At 40.5% G+C, this 17,351-nt stretch overlaps 1 protein-coding gene across 7 annotated transcripts in view; it reads left to right on the plus strand.

The window, feature by feature from the left end:
• Positions 1–16,894, plus strand: part of St7 (suppression of tumorigenicity 7) — a 204,132-nt gene extending 187,238 nt beyond the window's left edge. For 4 of the 7 annotated variants that reach the window (XM_042695938.1, XM_042695940.1, XM_042695943.1 and 1 more), the window contains 3 exons: positions 6,564–6,656; positions 9,249–9,388; positions 16,543–16,894. In XM_042695938.1, the coding sequence (XP_042551872.1) occupies positions 6,564–6,656; positions 9,249–9,388; positions 16,543–16,638 (329 nt within the window). In that variant the 3' untranslated portion in view covers positions 16,639–16,894. Of the gene's footprint in view, positions 1–6,563; positions 6,657–9,248; positions 9,389–10,160; positions 10,475–16,542 lie in introns of those variants that run through there. The other 3 variants (XM_042695937.1, XM_042695942.1, XM_042695939.1) reach the window with 2 other exon arrangements.
• Positions 16,895–17,351: the final 457 nt, after the last annotated feature.

Consider the following 17,351-nt stretch of genomic DNA (forward strand, 5'->3'; position numbering starts at 1 on the left):
TGTTGAAAACAAAGTTTACAACTTTGGCCTGGGGGCGGGGAGGGGGAAGTGGTGGGGGGAGATGGGAAGGGAAGGGAAGGGGAAACAAAGGAGGATGCAACAATGCTTGATAAGAAATGTACTCATTACCTTGCCCATGTAATTGTAACCCCTCTGTACAGCATTTTCACAATAAAAAAAGTTAACCATTCCGTATAAAATTATATTTTGCTCTTTAATATTGTCTTAAACACTTCCATATAGAATGAAATAAATTTTATAAGAAAAATAATGTGAATTGTAAACAAGGAGACTGAAAATCATTATACCTAGCTTATTTATATGGCTACTGCTGACTTGGGAGCATCATTTTTTTCACTTTGTATTTATTTTACAGTTCCTACAATATGCATATGTATTTCTAACAAGCATAAATGTGTTTGTGTGTCTATGCTTATATGTACACATGTATTTAGAAAAAAATATATTTCTTTAGAAGTGACTTTGCTTTTTCCTACAAAGAAAGCTATAATTGTGCCATACAATTTAGAAGAAAGAATCATCATTCCCACTCCAGGCAATAGTTTGAAATCTTTTGACATCACTTCCAGATTTGTGTCCATTATAAAATTAAATTAAAAAGATTCACAGCTCTGTATTTTAAAACAATATATGGATTCTAATTCTCAATCAAGTACTCACCTAATTCTTGGAACGTGAAAAGCACTGATGATATCAATGCCATGCACTGTCAGTCCTCGGTTAGTGGCTTCCTGGCAAATGTAGCGGCTCCCACTCAGGAATCTCCAGGCCTTCCACAGGGCAGCCTGGGCCTGAGCAGAAGAGCCTGTACTTCTCCCAGTGCACCACTGGGTGGTGCCTTTTGACATCTCCAGCCTCATGGTTTGGTCTTTTCTCCTGAATTTTTTTTTTTTCTTTTTGAAGTTTAATGTGATTCCCTGCCTCCCACCCAATTGCCTTTTTTCACTTGAAATTCTGACAGAAAAGTAACAGTACCTAATTTCTCCAGGTTCTGGGTCAAAACTGATTATTAGGTTATCCTTTGGAGATCCGAAACAAAATTTTTAGCTGAACTGTTAGGAGGTAAAGGTAGGTGTAATTCTTCTTCTCATTCGTTTGTTTTAATGAATTGAATCTGTTATATTAGAGAATTAGTCCTCCTGTGTAATTAAGTAGATTTTCCATCAAACTAGTTGGAAAAAAAACCTTCCATTTCTTTTTATAAGACCCAAAGTCCAGCTGATGCACAGCAGAGATTGGTTGGGTTTGAAACATATGGTAGTTAAAGGCTGGGAGTCTGGGGTGGGGGGAGAATCCCTGACTCCTCAACCACAAGCACATCAGCATATCAAAGGTCTCCAGAATGTTTGATTCATCATTGTCCTAGTCCATGAAATTACACAATAGTTATTCAAAGTTAAGATAATTAAGAAAAGGGGAAAGTTTCAATTTATAAGACTCTATCTTTCTTGGATTATTGTACAGTTGCCACCTTATCTGAGTTATACTTACGTAAGCATTTCAGGCTCTGGTTTATATACACACACAACTGCAAGTATGATTTGAATATAAAAAACATATATGAATGAAAGGTCTCATTTCAACTGGGTCTTATTTAGAATGTTATTGCACTTTATGGGTTCTGTTTGAAATGGCACATCTTCTGTTTTACCTATATTAATGTGCCTTCCCTTCCCACCTTGATTCTTTTCAAGGCTTTATTTTTACCCTGTTTATTTTATTAAAGCAGGGCTGTCTGTTGACCATAACAGTGAACTTTACATTTCTAGTTCTATATGTATAGCAGAAGTATGCCATGGGGTAAATCACTTAGCCTTTCTTTGTTCTTATTTTTTTTCCACTTGACCAAGTAAGACTCTATTTTCTTTCTTTTCCCCAAAGAATCCACTAAATAATGTATAAGATTTGAAGGTGATGTTTCTTCGGGGAACTAAGGCAGAGTGTTTCCTTTGAGAGGGGAAAATGGTCCATTGTTGAAGCATAGGATGAGATTGTGATTCTAATTTATTCTCTTTGAACCTAAATGGCCAATGCCCCTCACTGTGAGATGTAGTTCCTAGGATACTTCCTTTAACCAAACCTTTCCTCCACAAAGCTGGCACCTTTTAGACTACAGAAAAAGGAGCCCACCCAACCCCCTTCTATAATTCGAGAGAAAGCAGAGATCTGAGAAAGTGCCTGGTCTTAGCTAACCTTCCAACAGCCAGGTTCCAAGTGTTGCATGGAGATCTGCCCCTGCCTACTGTCCTGTAGAGCCAGCTTGATCCTGAACTTATTCAATCTTGATAACTGATTATAATTTGGATATACCTGAGGCTTTCTTTGTTTATGCTTGCTTTTCTTGATAGATGGAGTGTCGCAATGTTTCCCAAGCTGGCCCCAAACTCCGTGACTCAGATGTTCTTCTGCTGTAACCTCTGTAGTAGTCCATTATCCCTGACTTCACCTCATTTTTTCAAGAGAAAATATTGTGTCTTCCTGACTGAATATTAGTCTGTGTTTTCTTTTAGTCAACAAATATTGGGTCTCTCTTTTGTGCCTGGCATTGGGTCTAAGGACACCATGAAAAATAAGACTGAAAATATATACATATATGTGTGTATATGCATACCTTCACACATGTGTGTGCATATGTATACAGAGACACATGTGTATATACATGTTTGTGTATGTATATATAGGTTTGTGCATGTGCATAGAGGCAGTACATTCCAACAGAAGAAGTTAGTGTTGAGGGTCACACTAACAAGGTAGTAATTCCTCTGTAAAACTGTAGCATTTCATGCTTCAGACTTGATTCGGGAGCGTATAATTTGTTTAATAACTAAATCTAAGTTTCACTTACACCTTTAACAAAGATACAAACAGAATCAAGGTTGAGGAGGGAAGAGCACAAGGAGAAATTAAAATGGAGCATCATTAAAGTCACCCCAAGGAAATAATGATTTTCCCAAGATCACTTGCTTTCACTTCTAATTGTTGAAAGAATGTGAATGAAAAAACAGGCTTTTGACTTCTGAATTTTCCTCAGTTGGCATTCATGGCTTTCATGAACACTGCATGACAGAGAAAAGAGGGACTTTTGACTGGGTAGAAAAGGAAGGAAGGGAAAGAGAAGCCAACCTTCGCTGATCATCCGGTAATGCTGTAGTATCCTTTGTCACAAATGGAAGCACTTACGTTGTAATGTTAATAGTAATAGGTACAGCTGGGATTCATACTCAGTTATATTACAAATTATCTCTACCAAGTTCCCTGAGATCCTCTGAAAAGGTAGCCTGGCTGAAATTTCAAAATATATCTTCTGTCCTGTCTATGTTAAGGGTATCTGTTCTGTGGTTCTTTTCATTCATGGGTGCTGGTGGAGAGCCTCCAGTGGGGTCAGCATTGAGAAGTTGGGAACCCAGGGAATGTGTCTCCTTACAGATGGAAAAAAATGGTAGGATCATGCCTCCATTTGATTGTGAAAGGCGGAATGTGTTCCATAACTAAATGTCACTTTCATTTAGATCTTTTAGCAGAAACACAACTACAGTCAAGTGGGAGAGAGGATGACACACAAAGGAAAGAGAAATGTCACTCATTATGCCACATACTGAGTAGCCAAGATTTCTTGTTTTTAATCAAATACATATTTTTAATTTTTCTGGTTTTTTTGAAGACTATTATCTTTACGTACTTTAACGAAGTTGCCATTTAACAAAGCAGTTTATGAATACAATATATCTTGATCGACGTCACCCCTTTCAACATTCTCACCCATCCTTCCCTACCAGCCCCTTCCCTCACTCTTCTTAATTTTGTAGGATAGACATTGGATTCTTGACTGCATTCTCTTCTCCCTTCTCCTTTTCATGTGATTCATTTACTCTGTTCCTCTTGATCTTATCCTACTACATTCAAGTCCTCATTTCTGATGTCTCATTTTTGAAATGTGGACTTTTTCAAAGGTTTTGTTTATTGTTATAGGCATTTATAAAATAGTCGTGTCCAAAATGACCTTTTTCTCTTCTTCTCTGAACCACTGAATCAGCATGGTCTTAATTCTTGCCCCTACACAATCTCTGGACATTGGCTAAAGCCACAAGGCTGTCATGGAACCACTGCCTCTCTGCAGTGAGTGTGACCAGGAGGTGGGAGCTGAAGCTGGCAAGGCCTGTATATGGTGCCTCTTTCCTTTCTTATGGCATGCTTTGTTGGAGCCTGCACAGCAGGGTGGGTAAAGGATAGAATTGCAAGCAGATATTGTATTTTCTCTTGTTTTGTGAAGCCAAGAGCCTTGATATTTTTTAAGAATTCAATGTAAATGACAACTGACATGAGAAAGAGATCTTCAGGGTGCCATAAACATCTTTACAATCATGGGGATGGGAAAGCGTGCATGTATACATTTTCTCTTAAAAATTCTATGGAGTCAGTATTATCTACCATCTCCCCAAAAGGCAGAGACACAGTCAGAAGACAAAAGTCTAAATTGGTACACAAAATTCTGTATGCATGCCAAATAGAAGAGAGACAAAATGAACTGTTGACCTAACCAACCCTTAGATTTCAATGGCTGAGCTCTTTCAAGATTATACACTTCTATATTTCATTAAAAATTGTTTCCTGAAGTGTGTACTGTCTTCAATTTTGAATAAAACATATATTAAAATAAAATTGAATAATAGCTAAAATTCAGATTTACATCAACTTTGAAAACTGAAGGTTAATTTAAATTATATAACATATTTCAGTTATAGTACCTGGTTATACATGGAGAATCTGGACTCAAGGACAAAAAAATCTGCATAGATTTTTCAACATTTTTAGGATGCTTTCAGAGAAGTCATCATTTATAAAAAAAAATGGTACTAAAATCCTGTCATACTGTCATTTAAATGGAAAGTCAATGCTTCCCAAAAGAGATTTTGATGCTATAAAATTGCTGTATTTTTTTCCCTTTTGGCCTTTTGTTTTTTTGCTTAGTGTGTGTGTGTGTGTGTGTGTGTGTGTGTGTGTGGTGTTTTCTTTTTTCATTTTCTTGGAAGTCTAGATCTACCAAGAAAGATGCTGGTTTCTTCAATATCTTTGACTCTTTGCTTGTACAATGAAGAGTCATCTTTGTGTGAAAGAAAAAGGTCTGGTTGATCTAGGGTGAGCCATTCATTTTAAGAAGAGTTAAAGTCTGGGGTGTTTTTAATGTTTTAATCTCTGCTTAAAAGGTTTCTGTTATGAGAGGAAAATTGATAACATTTTTACCTCAGCAAACTGCCAGCAAACTGGCTCTGCTCTAATCCCACATTTATAGTGATTTATATTCTCCGTGGCAATGTGCTGTAACCTCAGAGTGATACCACAGTGGTGCAGATTGACTGCATTCCAAATGCTGGAATCACATACATAATGTTTTTACTTTTAAATAATATTCAGACACCAGAATAAATACCATATGTGCACTGATGCTGGTTACAATGGGACCTTGTCATTTCTTGTGAGGGAGAACATTCTTTGTTTCTGATGCCTGTTTGAAATAAGTATGCTAAAGATAAATATGTACATTGACAGCATTTTGAAAAGACTTTGGTAATTATGCAGCTGAGGATGTAGCTAGGATTCCTTAAAATGCAGCGTTTGAAATGAAGAATGTTGCTGTATGTTGCTACCTTCCCTCATTGACAACCAGGGCAGGGATTGTTCTCTGGCATTTCTGGAGTTAGGCTATCTCTTTATATTCTGTATCTACAGTGTGTTTTGGGTAAGAGGACATCTGTTGAAGAAAAATTACCTTCGTGAACACTGCTCATAGGAATAGTGAGACTTACATGCTGTTGACATTGTAACAGGGAGAATAACACACCCGATAATGGGGAAGGATGGATTGATTGGAAAGCCATAATTCAGTGTGGGGCCTAATGTCAGCTGATGCCACAAAGGCATTATTTAGGTGGCCTAACATCATCAAAATACAGATAATCAGTCTCTCCATTTTTTCCCACGTGATACTGAAGATTTAAAAGTTTCATAAAGTTTAAAGATACTTCTCAAGTCGTATGCTTTTCAGTTTTCATTTTTTATCTGTCCTGGTTGGAATCTGAATCTACTTAGACATATTTTTTTTACATAGACATGCTGGAATACCTATCATATTTGTACATCTCTTAACAGGCTCCAACAAGTCAATCCACATTTGCTTCTTAAGGAAGCATTTCCACCCAGGTTTGTGTTATTACCATTGGCTGAGCTATATTGAATTAGTGCTTTGAACATTTTTATAATGTTTTACGGATGATGAGCCCCTAGGCATTGATATTGATGGCTTTCCTACATCTGCACCTCTATCCCCACCCAGTTTTGTGAGGTTTGCCCAGAATATATGATGTGAGATTAATGTGTGAGTAATACATCATAATGTACCTCTGACATTTTATCTGGTACAATGACTCAGAGTCTGGGTGAGTCTTGCTTCCCATATAAGAGTATTTCCCATTTTAAAAGTGCATTTTAAGTTGAGAAGTTCTGAAACAAACAAGTCTCTAACATATATTGTCTTCTCTTTTCAGCCTTTCGGATGATCCCTTATCCCTTGGAAAAGGGGCATCTATTTTATCCATATCCAATCTGTACAGAAACAGCAGACCGAGAGCTGCTTCCCTGTAAGTCTTAGCCCTCTAGAGTCCTCTCTTCAGCCAGGGAGAGTGGAGTGACTAAAGGTGGGAATGGGAAGAGGCTAGAATGATAAATGTTTATCATGTTCTTTATCTTTTATTGTTTTTCCGCCCAACCCCTGGCCTTGTTTGATAGCAGATATATTAAAGTGAATTATGTGAGTGGGTTGGGTTTCCTGTTCCTCTAAGTCTGTCCACATTCATCAAAGGGAGAGATGCCAAAGGACTGAGATTTAGAAGAGGCATCACGTACAGACGGGTCTGAGCACCGAGAGTGATAGTATGTGCTGGTACTCACCGGGCGGGGCTGTCATGGAGGTTTCTGCCTCCACAGCAGGTCAGCTGGGTTATTATGCACAGGATGGAGTGTAGAGGAAGTGCTGACTTCAGAGGGAGCTGTGCATGAGTCACGGGTGGGAGAGCGATACAAGCAGTGGGTCAGGGCAGTATGCTCTCCCTAATGATGCAATGTTCTTGGCCTGAGGGTTTCCCGTGAGCATCTTGTGGGCTGCATATAGTGAGTTGGCTGACATGTGCAGAGCACACGTGCAGCCTCAGCACTCGGATGGAAAACCCTGCCCTTAAGTGCCTTACAGGCCGCCAGCCGAATGGCCACACCACATGCTGAAAGTTTGTTCTTTTTTGGTTTACTGTAATACAACATTGTTTTGACAATTAAAGCTAAATAGTTATTATCAAATCATACTGTGTATAAGGTTCATGTCCAGGCTCTTCATGTGGCCTGACTTAAGACATATTTTTCTCCCACAGATGATAAGTTATAAGCTTTGATTCCTCTCTCTGCCCTGTCCCCTTGCCTATTACCGTCTCCCTCTTACCAGTCCTAGCAATATCAGTACCTCACAGTTAGAACACATACCAATACTTTCCCTCAAGGAGTAGTATAACTTTGGAGTGCTGGGTTGCATAGTAAATTTTCAAATGCCTGCGTTTATTGAAACAGTCATCAATCTCCAACATGGGGGCTCTAGGTGAAAAGCTGAATTGCTAGATTTACCTGGCTTACCTCCTTGCTAACCAGCCCCACTGTGAGTTGTGTTCCTTTGGGAACTAAGAGAACTTTGTCTGAGTTCTATTACCAAAACCTGGTGCCTCAGATGACATTACTTTGATTTCAGAAATCCCTATATGGGCCTATAGTATACCTTCTGACTCTTCCTTCAGGAGGAGCTAAAATGTTACCATTTTCAAAGTTTCACTTTTCTGGCAAGAGAGTTTTCCTGGAAAGTATAGTGTTTAATGTTTTCATTAAATCCAATTAAATTTTCAGAGGAATAGATTGGCTATTAGAACAAGGTAGAATTTTTTAAAACTTTATGCAGATAATCTCCACAAGCCTGAAATAGAAAATTATGACTTATGTTTATTTATTTGAATGCCATGATCCAAGTCTGATCATCACCAGAAGCTTCTTTGGGGTTAAGTTTTGAGGGTAAGGACATGAAGAGGGCTGACTTCTGTAAATGCTGCCCAGATCTTACAGATACACAGTATAATCATTGCCATATTGAGCCCTGAGTGTCATTCCACCCTGGAACCCTAAAAGGTTGATTTAACCAAGATGTAACTTGTCTTGGCTTTATACCTCCCTCATGTCCTCTACCTTCAGTTTTCAGCGGTGTAGATTAGAGTTTTGAGTAATAAGAGATGTATAGTCAAGCAAGGGCCTTGAGACCATGTACTTCTGAGGAGAATGGACCATGGATCATTATGGTTTGAGTGCCATGATTGTTCACCTGCAGTTTCTCAGCTCTCCATCTGCCAGGCTCCTGGGCAGTTCTTTTCCTCATCTGTGTAGTCAGAGACTCCCCTCCTCCCTTCCTGACCAGAGCTGTCCTCTCCCCAAACACTTACATGATCAGCAGAAGGGAGGTGCCAATTCTTTTGGCTTTTCTACCACTGCTTTTGTTTTCCCCAAACCCAATGTTTGAAGTTCAACAGTTATGGAAAGTGCTCTCTTTGTTATTTTTTTCTGATGGTGATGATTGTTATATTTATCACCAGCAGTTTTCTGCAGATAACTCTTATCAATCTGACCCTCATCCCTAGCAGCTTGAGAGGCCAGCATGCTGTCAGAGTAGGCTCCTCCACTGGCATATTCAGGATGTGCCAGGAAAAAGTCTAAGATAAATGAATATCACTTCATTCTAGTACTTTTTAAATACAGGAAAGCGAAAATGTAGATGGGATTTTTTTTTCAGTATACTTGAGTTTTGGATTTTCCAGGTTTTATTCAATGAACATATAACTTGAAGGAAGTTTTGCTTTTTTTGAGAAAGGAATAACATAGATTAGATATAAATGGTGCTTTACAGAAATGTGAGACATCCCCAAATTACCTCATTGTGCTGGGAGCAGCAGGCTGGACCTGGACTTGGGAGAAGCAGATAGGCAGCCGTAGGTTGGGAGAAATACTGGCTGTGTTTTGTTCTGTGTCTGGCTATTTCATTGCCAACAGCATTTATCCAAAGCTCTAAGGAGTCAGTCCCATCAAATAGAAATCCCTCCAGGATGCTTTTCATGCCAAGTCTAACATTTCTCTCTTGGTCTTCTCCACAGCTTTCCATGAAGTCTCAGTTTACCCAAAGAAGGAGCTCCCTTTCTTTATCCTCTTTACTGCTGGATTGTGTTCTTTCACAGCCATGCTGGCCCTCCTGACACATCAGTTCCCAGAACTTATGGGGGTCTTCGCAAAAGCCGTGAGTATTTGCCAAGAGGGAAGACTTGGGAAATGGCTAGGGAAAACCAGGGGAAGCAGCGTGTGAGAAATGTGGGTGTTGTTGCACTGAAATGGTTGCAAGCCTCCAGAGATCACTGGCTCACTGTTTAATTTTCCTTATCAATGGAATCAAAGGGTTAAGAGCCAAATGAAAAAGCACAGGTTGTTAATGCATGCCTTGCTTTATTCCCCAAAACAAATTCTCAGCAGTTTCCAAAATATGCATGAAGTCCAAAAGGATGAAATAATGGAAGGAATCATAGCAAATGAGACAATGGTGGGAAAAGGATTCAATTTCGTACATATCAAATGACATTATTTCCAATCTTTGGATATTTTGTCTTTCCTTCATAAAGGGTGAGATTTATATCTCTAAGGATTATTTAAATAGTTTTAAAAAATAGTTACACACCCTTGACCTGTTTGAGGAATGAGCTGTGAGAAGGTATGAAAATTTGTCATATTAAGAAGTGTATGACATGGCATTTTGAAATAGGAAAATCTGTGAATTGGCTTTGAGGAGGAGGTGGAGAGGGCTGTGATGGAGCCCTCCAGGCTAACAGCCAGAGATCATTTCTACCTGCTCATTCAGTAAGGGAGGGTGTCCAAATTTTGCTACCTCTGGGTGTCAAACAGAAGCAAGAAGGAAAAGAGCATCAGTTGTTTCCCTATGCTCCATTCAGATCTCAAGGTGAGTGGAATCAGCAAGGAATCAGTTCTAACTTCGCTGGGTGGATTTAATGCCTTTCCAGATGATTGACATTTTCTGCTCGGCAGAATTCAGGGACTGGAATTGCGAGAGCATTTTCATGCGTGTTGAAGATGAACTGGAAGTCCCACTGGCACCTCAGTCTCAACATTTTCACAACTGAACTCATCACCCTTCTTCTCCTGCCACCCATACCATATGCCTCCTTTTGTGCTCCTGACCTCTGTGGTGGGCCTGCGTTCCCCCAGTTAGGCCACAAACTGGGCAGTTCACAGTTTGTTCCTTGTCTCAATCTCTGCTTGGCCTTCACACTCTGTGGTTCTAAGCATTTATCACCCAGGCACTTGGTAAGTCTAATTCACCTTCCTTCTCTTCTCACAGCATCTTTAGGTTATCTTCTTGTTATTTCTGGCTTGAGGTCATGTAATTATCTTAGCTAGTCTCCTTGCTTCCAGTCTTATCCTCTACCAGGCCTTCTTTCATATTGACACAAGAGTGGTCTATCTAAGCTGACAATGCAAGCATGTTACTTCCCTGTTTGAGTTTCTTCAACAACTCTCCATCGACTTCAGAATAAAGTTCCACCATAGCGTTCAGGACTTGTTGTTATACAGCATTTGCTTACTTCCTAAGCTCCGTTTTCCCAACCCTTGCACAGACCCTGCTCTTCAGCCATAATGAAGTACTCATCATGCCCAGATGCAGGCTCTTCCTCTGTGCCTTCGCATGCCCTATTTGCTGTGTGTAGACGGCCCTTCACCATCGCCACCCTACTTGTTCACTGTACAATTAGTTCTTCATTCTTTCATATTTAGCCTTTCTTAAGTCTCACCTAAGCTGAGTGAGATGTCTCCTCTCCATGATCCCACAGAGTTCCATGCATTGTCTACATGATCTGATTGTTGGATCCCCTCCCCTTTGGGATGTGTGCCTTTTGAGAGCAGGACTGAGCTTTCCTCATCTTTGTATCCCCAAAGTTTTGCACAGTGTCTTGCACATAGTAGGTTTTCAATAAATGATTATTAAATGACTAGACAGTAGTGGTCTCTAAAGAATCAGCATAAAAATTAGATACCATTTAGCATTTCTTCCATTCTTTTACACAACTGTCATAGATTCTTAGGGTTGAAAGGAACTTTTAAAAAAATGCCTTCAGTAGTAACTAAAGAGAGGTCATCTAGACTCATCTCAATTAAGATTATATTACTGTTCAAGTCTGCCTCCCTTTCACTTCCACTTCTTATTCCTTGCTGTCCTGAAAGCACACTAGGCAGGTCTCCATTCTCTTGCAGATCACCTGGACCACTTTTCAGAGCCACACTGAAGCTCCTGTTCCCTTTCTTATATCCCAGGGAAAACATCTTACATTTCCTTAAGTCTTTCCTACATGATATGTTTTCTAAATCCATTATCAACCAGGTTGTCACTATGAGTGTTGGTTAGGTTTATGGACATGCAATTCCTTGTTCGCTTCTTCATAGCTGCCCTATAAACAAAAGTGGTTGCCAAAACCCTGAGATTAGAATGAAACTTTGTAAAATATAAAGTCAGAATACACTTGTAACATTAGACAATTACTATTCTTCCTTTCATATTTCACCCTTAAAGTTTTCTAAATATATTTATAGAGTATCTCGTTGATCTTTAAACTGGGTAACAGTAGTTGCTGTTAGGACTTTTGATTAGTATGGAGATTCTCAACCTCTAGAAGACTCCACCTGGATGCACCATCACAATTTAGAATCTTGATGGTAACACAAAAGGTTTTTTTTTCAAAGATCCCATCAGCCTCTGAAGATGGAGATTGAGGACCATATTTCCATTCAAGGACCAAATCATATTTCCATTCAAGGCAAATGCTTAAGCAGCCATTTGAAGCTACACAGTGGACTGTCAGAGCTATTCAAAGCAGAACTGTCCAGGATGTGGCTTCAACCTCAAATTCTTCCTGTGTGGTAGAATCATCGAAGATGGTTACAAATTACTGATGCCCACCTTACCTTACCCCTCCCCCCATGCCTAATGACTGGGCACAGCTTTGGCACAGCTTGGATGTTGTCTAATGTTCTCCAGTGACTCAGATATGCAGCCCCTAGCTGATGATTCACAATAGCAAATGTGAACTAACTACTTTGTGGCTACTTTAAACAGAAAGGGGGTTTGTAGGTAAAGGCAAGGTAAATAGGATATGACTTAGAAGCGACCTAGAAAGATTATATGGCTGCCCCTTCAGAATATATGCAAGAGGCCACTCTTCTTTGAGGTTCCGAACCTTTGGTTTTTGAGTCTAGGATCAAATGATTGAACAAAATAGAAATCCGCCTTTAGGGTCCTCATATTTAGTTCTCCATAAGGTGTGATAGTTTCATCAGCTATCCATAATTTTCAAATGTAGTTTTGATAAATTTGCTTTTAAACCTCTGTGTGGAGAATCCCATCCATCTTGTCCTTCATTTAGGTCTAGCAGTTTCTAAAACGTCTGGAAAGGCTTAGTGGAAAAAGAAGATGGATGACCTGAATGAGACAAGCCCCATGTCCCCCCCGCCCCGAGTCTTGTCCACATCTTCACCCTTGTCACTCCATGAGACCCCTCCCAAAGCCCCCCACACCCCCAAGGGTTATCACAGCTGCCCTAGCAGCTGCTTGAAACCATTTGCAGCTTGTGAAAGTGACTTTCTCAGCCCTCTCCTGAGATAATGCCCCTGGTATAAAGACTTTTAATAGATGCAGAGAGATTGTGTCGCCCCGCACCCCCAGACTACACAGCGTGGGAACTCCAGTGTGTTTACACACTGATTGCAGCCAGTAAGGAAGCCACAGCCAAGTGTGGGACACTGGAAAAGAGGGAGACAAGAGGTTTCAACTGCCTTGCCCCCTAATCTAATCTACCTCAATGACTTAGGACTAACTCTTCCTAAAATGTTTGGTTCCCAAGATAAGGTTGCTCATATAAATAAGTCATCATTGCAGGCCCAGCTCCTCACAGAATGTGCGAAGGTCAGCATTCTGACCTCTTGTGCTCTCCAGGGCCTGTCTTTCCTCCTCTGAGGCTGAGCCCCCTGACTTCTGACTCGTCTTCACTTGCAGGCCCTGACCTCTTTGAAGTCTGATATTGATTATAGTGAGATGTCAATTGTCGGCTTGCAGCAAGGCACCTGGAACCTATTCAGATAGTGGAGGCGTTTCTACTGTTAAAGGAGCATGTTGGGAGCCATGACCTTCATCTAAGTCGTGGTGTCTCAGGAAATGGAGGATTGGGTGATTGAACTGTCACTCTCTCTTTTTTATTAGTCCAGTTGCCTTTTCTTACCACAGGACACTGATTGAATTATTGGACATTTTGGTTAAAAACTAGCCACCTATCTCTGCCCTCTGGACTGAAATTTTGAACACTGAGATAGATAGGTTGCCTGGCTTTGCTCATTTGGACTTAAATGTTAAGGCAATAAATCTCCCCATAGGTCTAGAAATGAAACTGCTGTTTCTCTTTGTGCATTGGTTTTGTCTCAGAAAAGTACTGATGGATTTCCAAACAGCTAAAGAAAGGCAGCTGAGCATCGCAAGGCTTCCTGAGGGCCCAGGCTTGTTCCTCCAAACTTTCCCATCTCCTAAGGGAAGTCTCTGCCTTTGATCTGTTTCCTCATGAAAGGGCTTCAGGATTCCAGATGCTTCTCTTTCCACACTGCTTCTCCTTGCTGTGGCAAGGAGATGGTGAGAGGTGGGCTGAGGAGGAAGGTGGCTCTAGTCCTAATGGGAGCATATTTCAACTGGTGTCCTGTAGATGAGTTAATTAGGCATCTGGGGAAAAGCACAGCTGTACTGTAGGGTGCCTTTCTGAGTGGTTCCAAAGGTAGATTGTTCTAGATGAAAGGCAGAAAAGTAGATCGCTATATACATCAGGGACATTGAAGTATCATTCCCTCATGGAACCTTGGGAAGAAGCACTGTAACCCAGGAAAGAAGTACATGGTGGGAAAGAAGAGGCAGTCATGGACACCAAATAGGATGACATTCTCATCTTCATTTTCAGATGCTTTATTTTTGTGCTTTATATCCAAGTCAGGTCAGTGCCAAAAACAAAGCAAGCAAGCAAGCCATCTTTATTTTAACCTATTTAGTGAAGTTGTCTCCACACTGCATTTCAGACTGAGACGCTGAGATGTTTCTGCATTTTAGAGGATGGAATCACTAGGGTTTAGGCTTTGAGGGAGGTTTTTATTCTAACTGTCCTGGCTCAAGCTAATATTCAGCCATTCTTGCTCTATGTCCTCCCAACTTGAGCTGTTCTAAATTGGGTTTATGATAACCACGAGCAATATCACCTTGTTTATGGAGCTCCATCTTCCAACACCTGTTAGTATCTCTGTTTATCCAGACTTCATTAGCACTTAGCTTCTTTTTGTAGAGATGCATATAACAGCAAAAACTGAGATTTATGGGGCCTTGATGCTCTCTGATTGTAAATGCTGGGTACACATATATTCTTATGCATATGCTACTATTCATATATAATATTATGACATGTTATTGGTTTGATGAAGTCAGTAAACTTGCTGATGTCTCATCACCAAGAATCTTTCAGAAGCAACTGGGAAGTTTACTCATCCCTAGGCCTGGTGTTTCCCACAGTACCTTTATGACAGTACACTGCCCAGTTTTAATCTACAGAATAGACAGTCCATCCTTAGAGCTTCTAAAATTGTCCTGTGTATTCAATAAAGAGTAATTTTAGGCTATGAGAAACTGCCTTAAATCTAATTCTTTATTCTTCTAGTCACACATGCTCTATTCTTCTAGTTATTTTTGAACTCTGTGTTGAACTATTCCAGTGAAACAACTGTTCTATTTTCTGGTTATACTTGATACTTGCTCACTTATGACTAGAAGGCTCTCTTTACTCAGATTTCTGTCCTACCATCTGTACCCTACCTCTGTCTCTTTTGGCGTTCTAACCATCCATTAGAATCTATTCCATTGCTTCACTTCACAAAGCTTTTAATGATCTGTCTTTTCTGAACCCCTCTGGTGATTCCTTTGGCTTCTGTCCTGATCATTATTTCTATCTGCTTGGCCATTGCTTTTCCTTTTCCCCATTAAGATGGGGATCTTAATGGCCTTGCCCATTCTACCACTGAATTTGGAGCCTCCTACAAGGGAGTTTTGTCTAGACTTCTTTACATCTCATTACCTCAGTGTCTTAATAAGCAAATATGTGAATGTAAAAAAGGGACTGGAGAAATTATTTTGAGTCTTCCTTACATAAATACACTTGATCTGGGTATAAGGTCTTACTACTAGTCCTTAACACACACAAGAAAGAAGTATTCAGAGGTCAGTGAATTTGGGATACTTGCTTACCATACCTCTTCTTGAAGACCCACAACCCATAAGGAGCCTGTGCTAACTTCCCTGACTGCACTCTCTACTGAATATGTTGGTCTTTAGAATAACATCTGTGTATATGTGCTCACCCTCTACCCTACTGCTATGGGAATTATTGGTGGTATAGACAGTGCTTAGCCTATGGAGCAGGGACTAAGAGAATGCACTGCACAGTAAAAGAAGCCTTGATTCTGGACAGACAGAGGGCAAGAAATCCATCCAAATACTCATCTCCCTGCTTGGAACAGGAGGCCTCTTCTGATAGAAGAGGCTTGGTGGCTTCTGGATGGTTCTGCCAGAACATACTCAGAATGGCTTTGAGATCACGATTAGTGAGTCTCAGGCCAAGCACTCATTTTTTTAAAAGGCACATCTAAAGAGCATCATGCTCCATATGAAAAGCAGAAATGAATTTCAGTACCAAATGAAAGAGTTCCCACAGGTTCCTGCAGCCTCCACTTCCACAAGGGCAAGTCTTTGCCAGAACAACTAGTTCACTGCTTTCTCCCAGACTCCCACGACACATGCCAAGTAGCAGGTCCCTTAGAAATGAGGTCAGGCTGTGCAGGGGATTGGAAGATAACAGGCTCTCAGAGAAATCCATAAGTAACAAATGACCTTTTAAAAAACACAACTGCCTTTTCCATTTGAAGTCAGTGCTTTGCCCAGTTAGGTGAGCAAATAGTCTGAGTTATCACTACTTTCTATCTCTCCTGCCCACTTGCTACATCCTCATTCTCTTCATGTGCACGGCAGCCAGATTATCCTAAAGATCACTAGGAACCTCTGAACTGCGGCAGCTGTCAGGGGTGAGGGAGGCTTCAGCAGACACATCCCTTTTATCTAACAGGGCCAAGGCAGGCTGGAATGCAGCTTTGACTGTCTCGGGACACTTCCTGTAAACATGAAGATGACTGTAGCCTTGTGATATTTCCATAATGACGAAACATCTTACAATGGAGAGAATTCACTAGAAGGATTCAATTTCGTGTCTCTGGAACCAGGTCTGGCCTGACTTCTGCATCTTTCTGGTTTCTCTGCAGTTCCTCAGCACTCTGTTTGCACCCTTGAACTTTGTCATGGAGAAAGTCGAGAGCATCCTGCCCTCCAGTCTGTGGCACCAGCTGACTCGGATCTGAGGGAAGCGCGTCCTTCCCTCTCCCACCGGCTGGCTGCCGCTGTCGCCTCTGTGCCAACGCACCGTGGTCCGTGAGAAAGCATGACTTTGACAAAGGGAAGCCATTCCGAGATTTTTAAATGTTCATGAACTGTTCCATATTAAAAACTGTTTTTGTTGTACAAAATTCATTGATGTTCAGTTCTATTTTATTTTGCCTCCCAAAAAAAAGAAGAAAAAAAAGTTTAAAAAAATCAAATAAAATTTTGTGTATTGCAGCAACTGTTTGTGTCATATGTCTTTTTTTCCCCCACCCTTACAAATGTTGGTGTTTCCAATAATCCTAGGACTTTACATGATTTCCGTGTGACTAGAATCTGCTGAATGTTACCATGTGGTTTTCTTTGCTGACAGAGTTCCTCTCAGCCCCCAGAACCACCCAGAGTCAGTGACTAAGAAAATGGAATCTCATAGCTGGGGCTATGGCTCAGTTGGGTAGCTTTTGCCTGGCATGTGCAAGGCTTTGGGCCATATCCCCAGATCCAAAAAAATGGAATTTCAAAATGAGAAATGCCAAACTGAGCATCTTCATAAGTTAAATGCAAGAGATTTGTGTTGGGAATTACCAGTGAAGCAAACATACATGGTGTAGCAAGTTTTCCAGCTCTCAAACTCTACTCAGTGTATAATACCACTTCACTGTCAGAAATCATTTTATTGGAAAATCTATGAGAA

The sequence above is a fragment of the Dipodomys spectabilis genome, unplaced genomic scaffold (genome assembly GCF_019054845.1).
Source record: "Dipodomys spectabilis isolate Male_0828 unplaced genomic scaffold, ASM1905484v1 ptg000197l, whole genome shotgun sequence".
Taxonomy (NCBI): Eukaryota; Metazoa; Chordata; class Mammalia; order Rodentia; family Heteromyidae; genus Dipodomys; species Dipodomys spectabilis.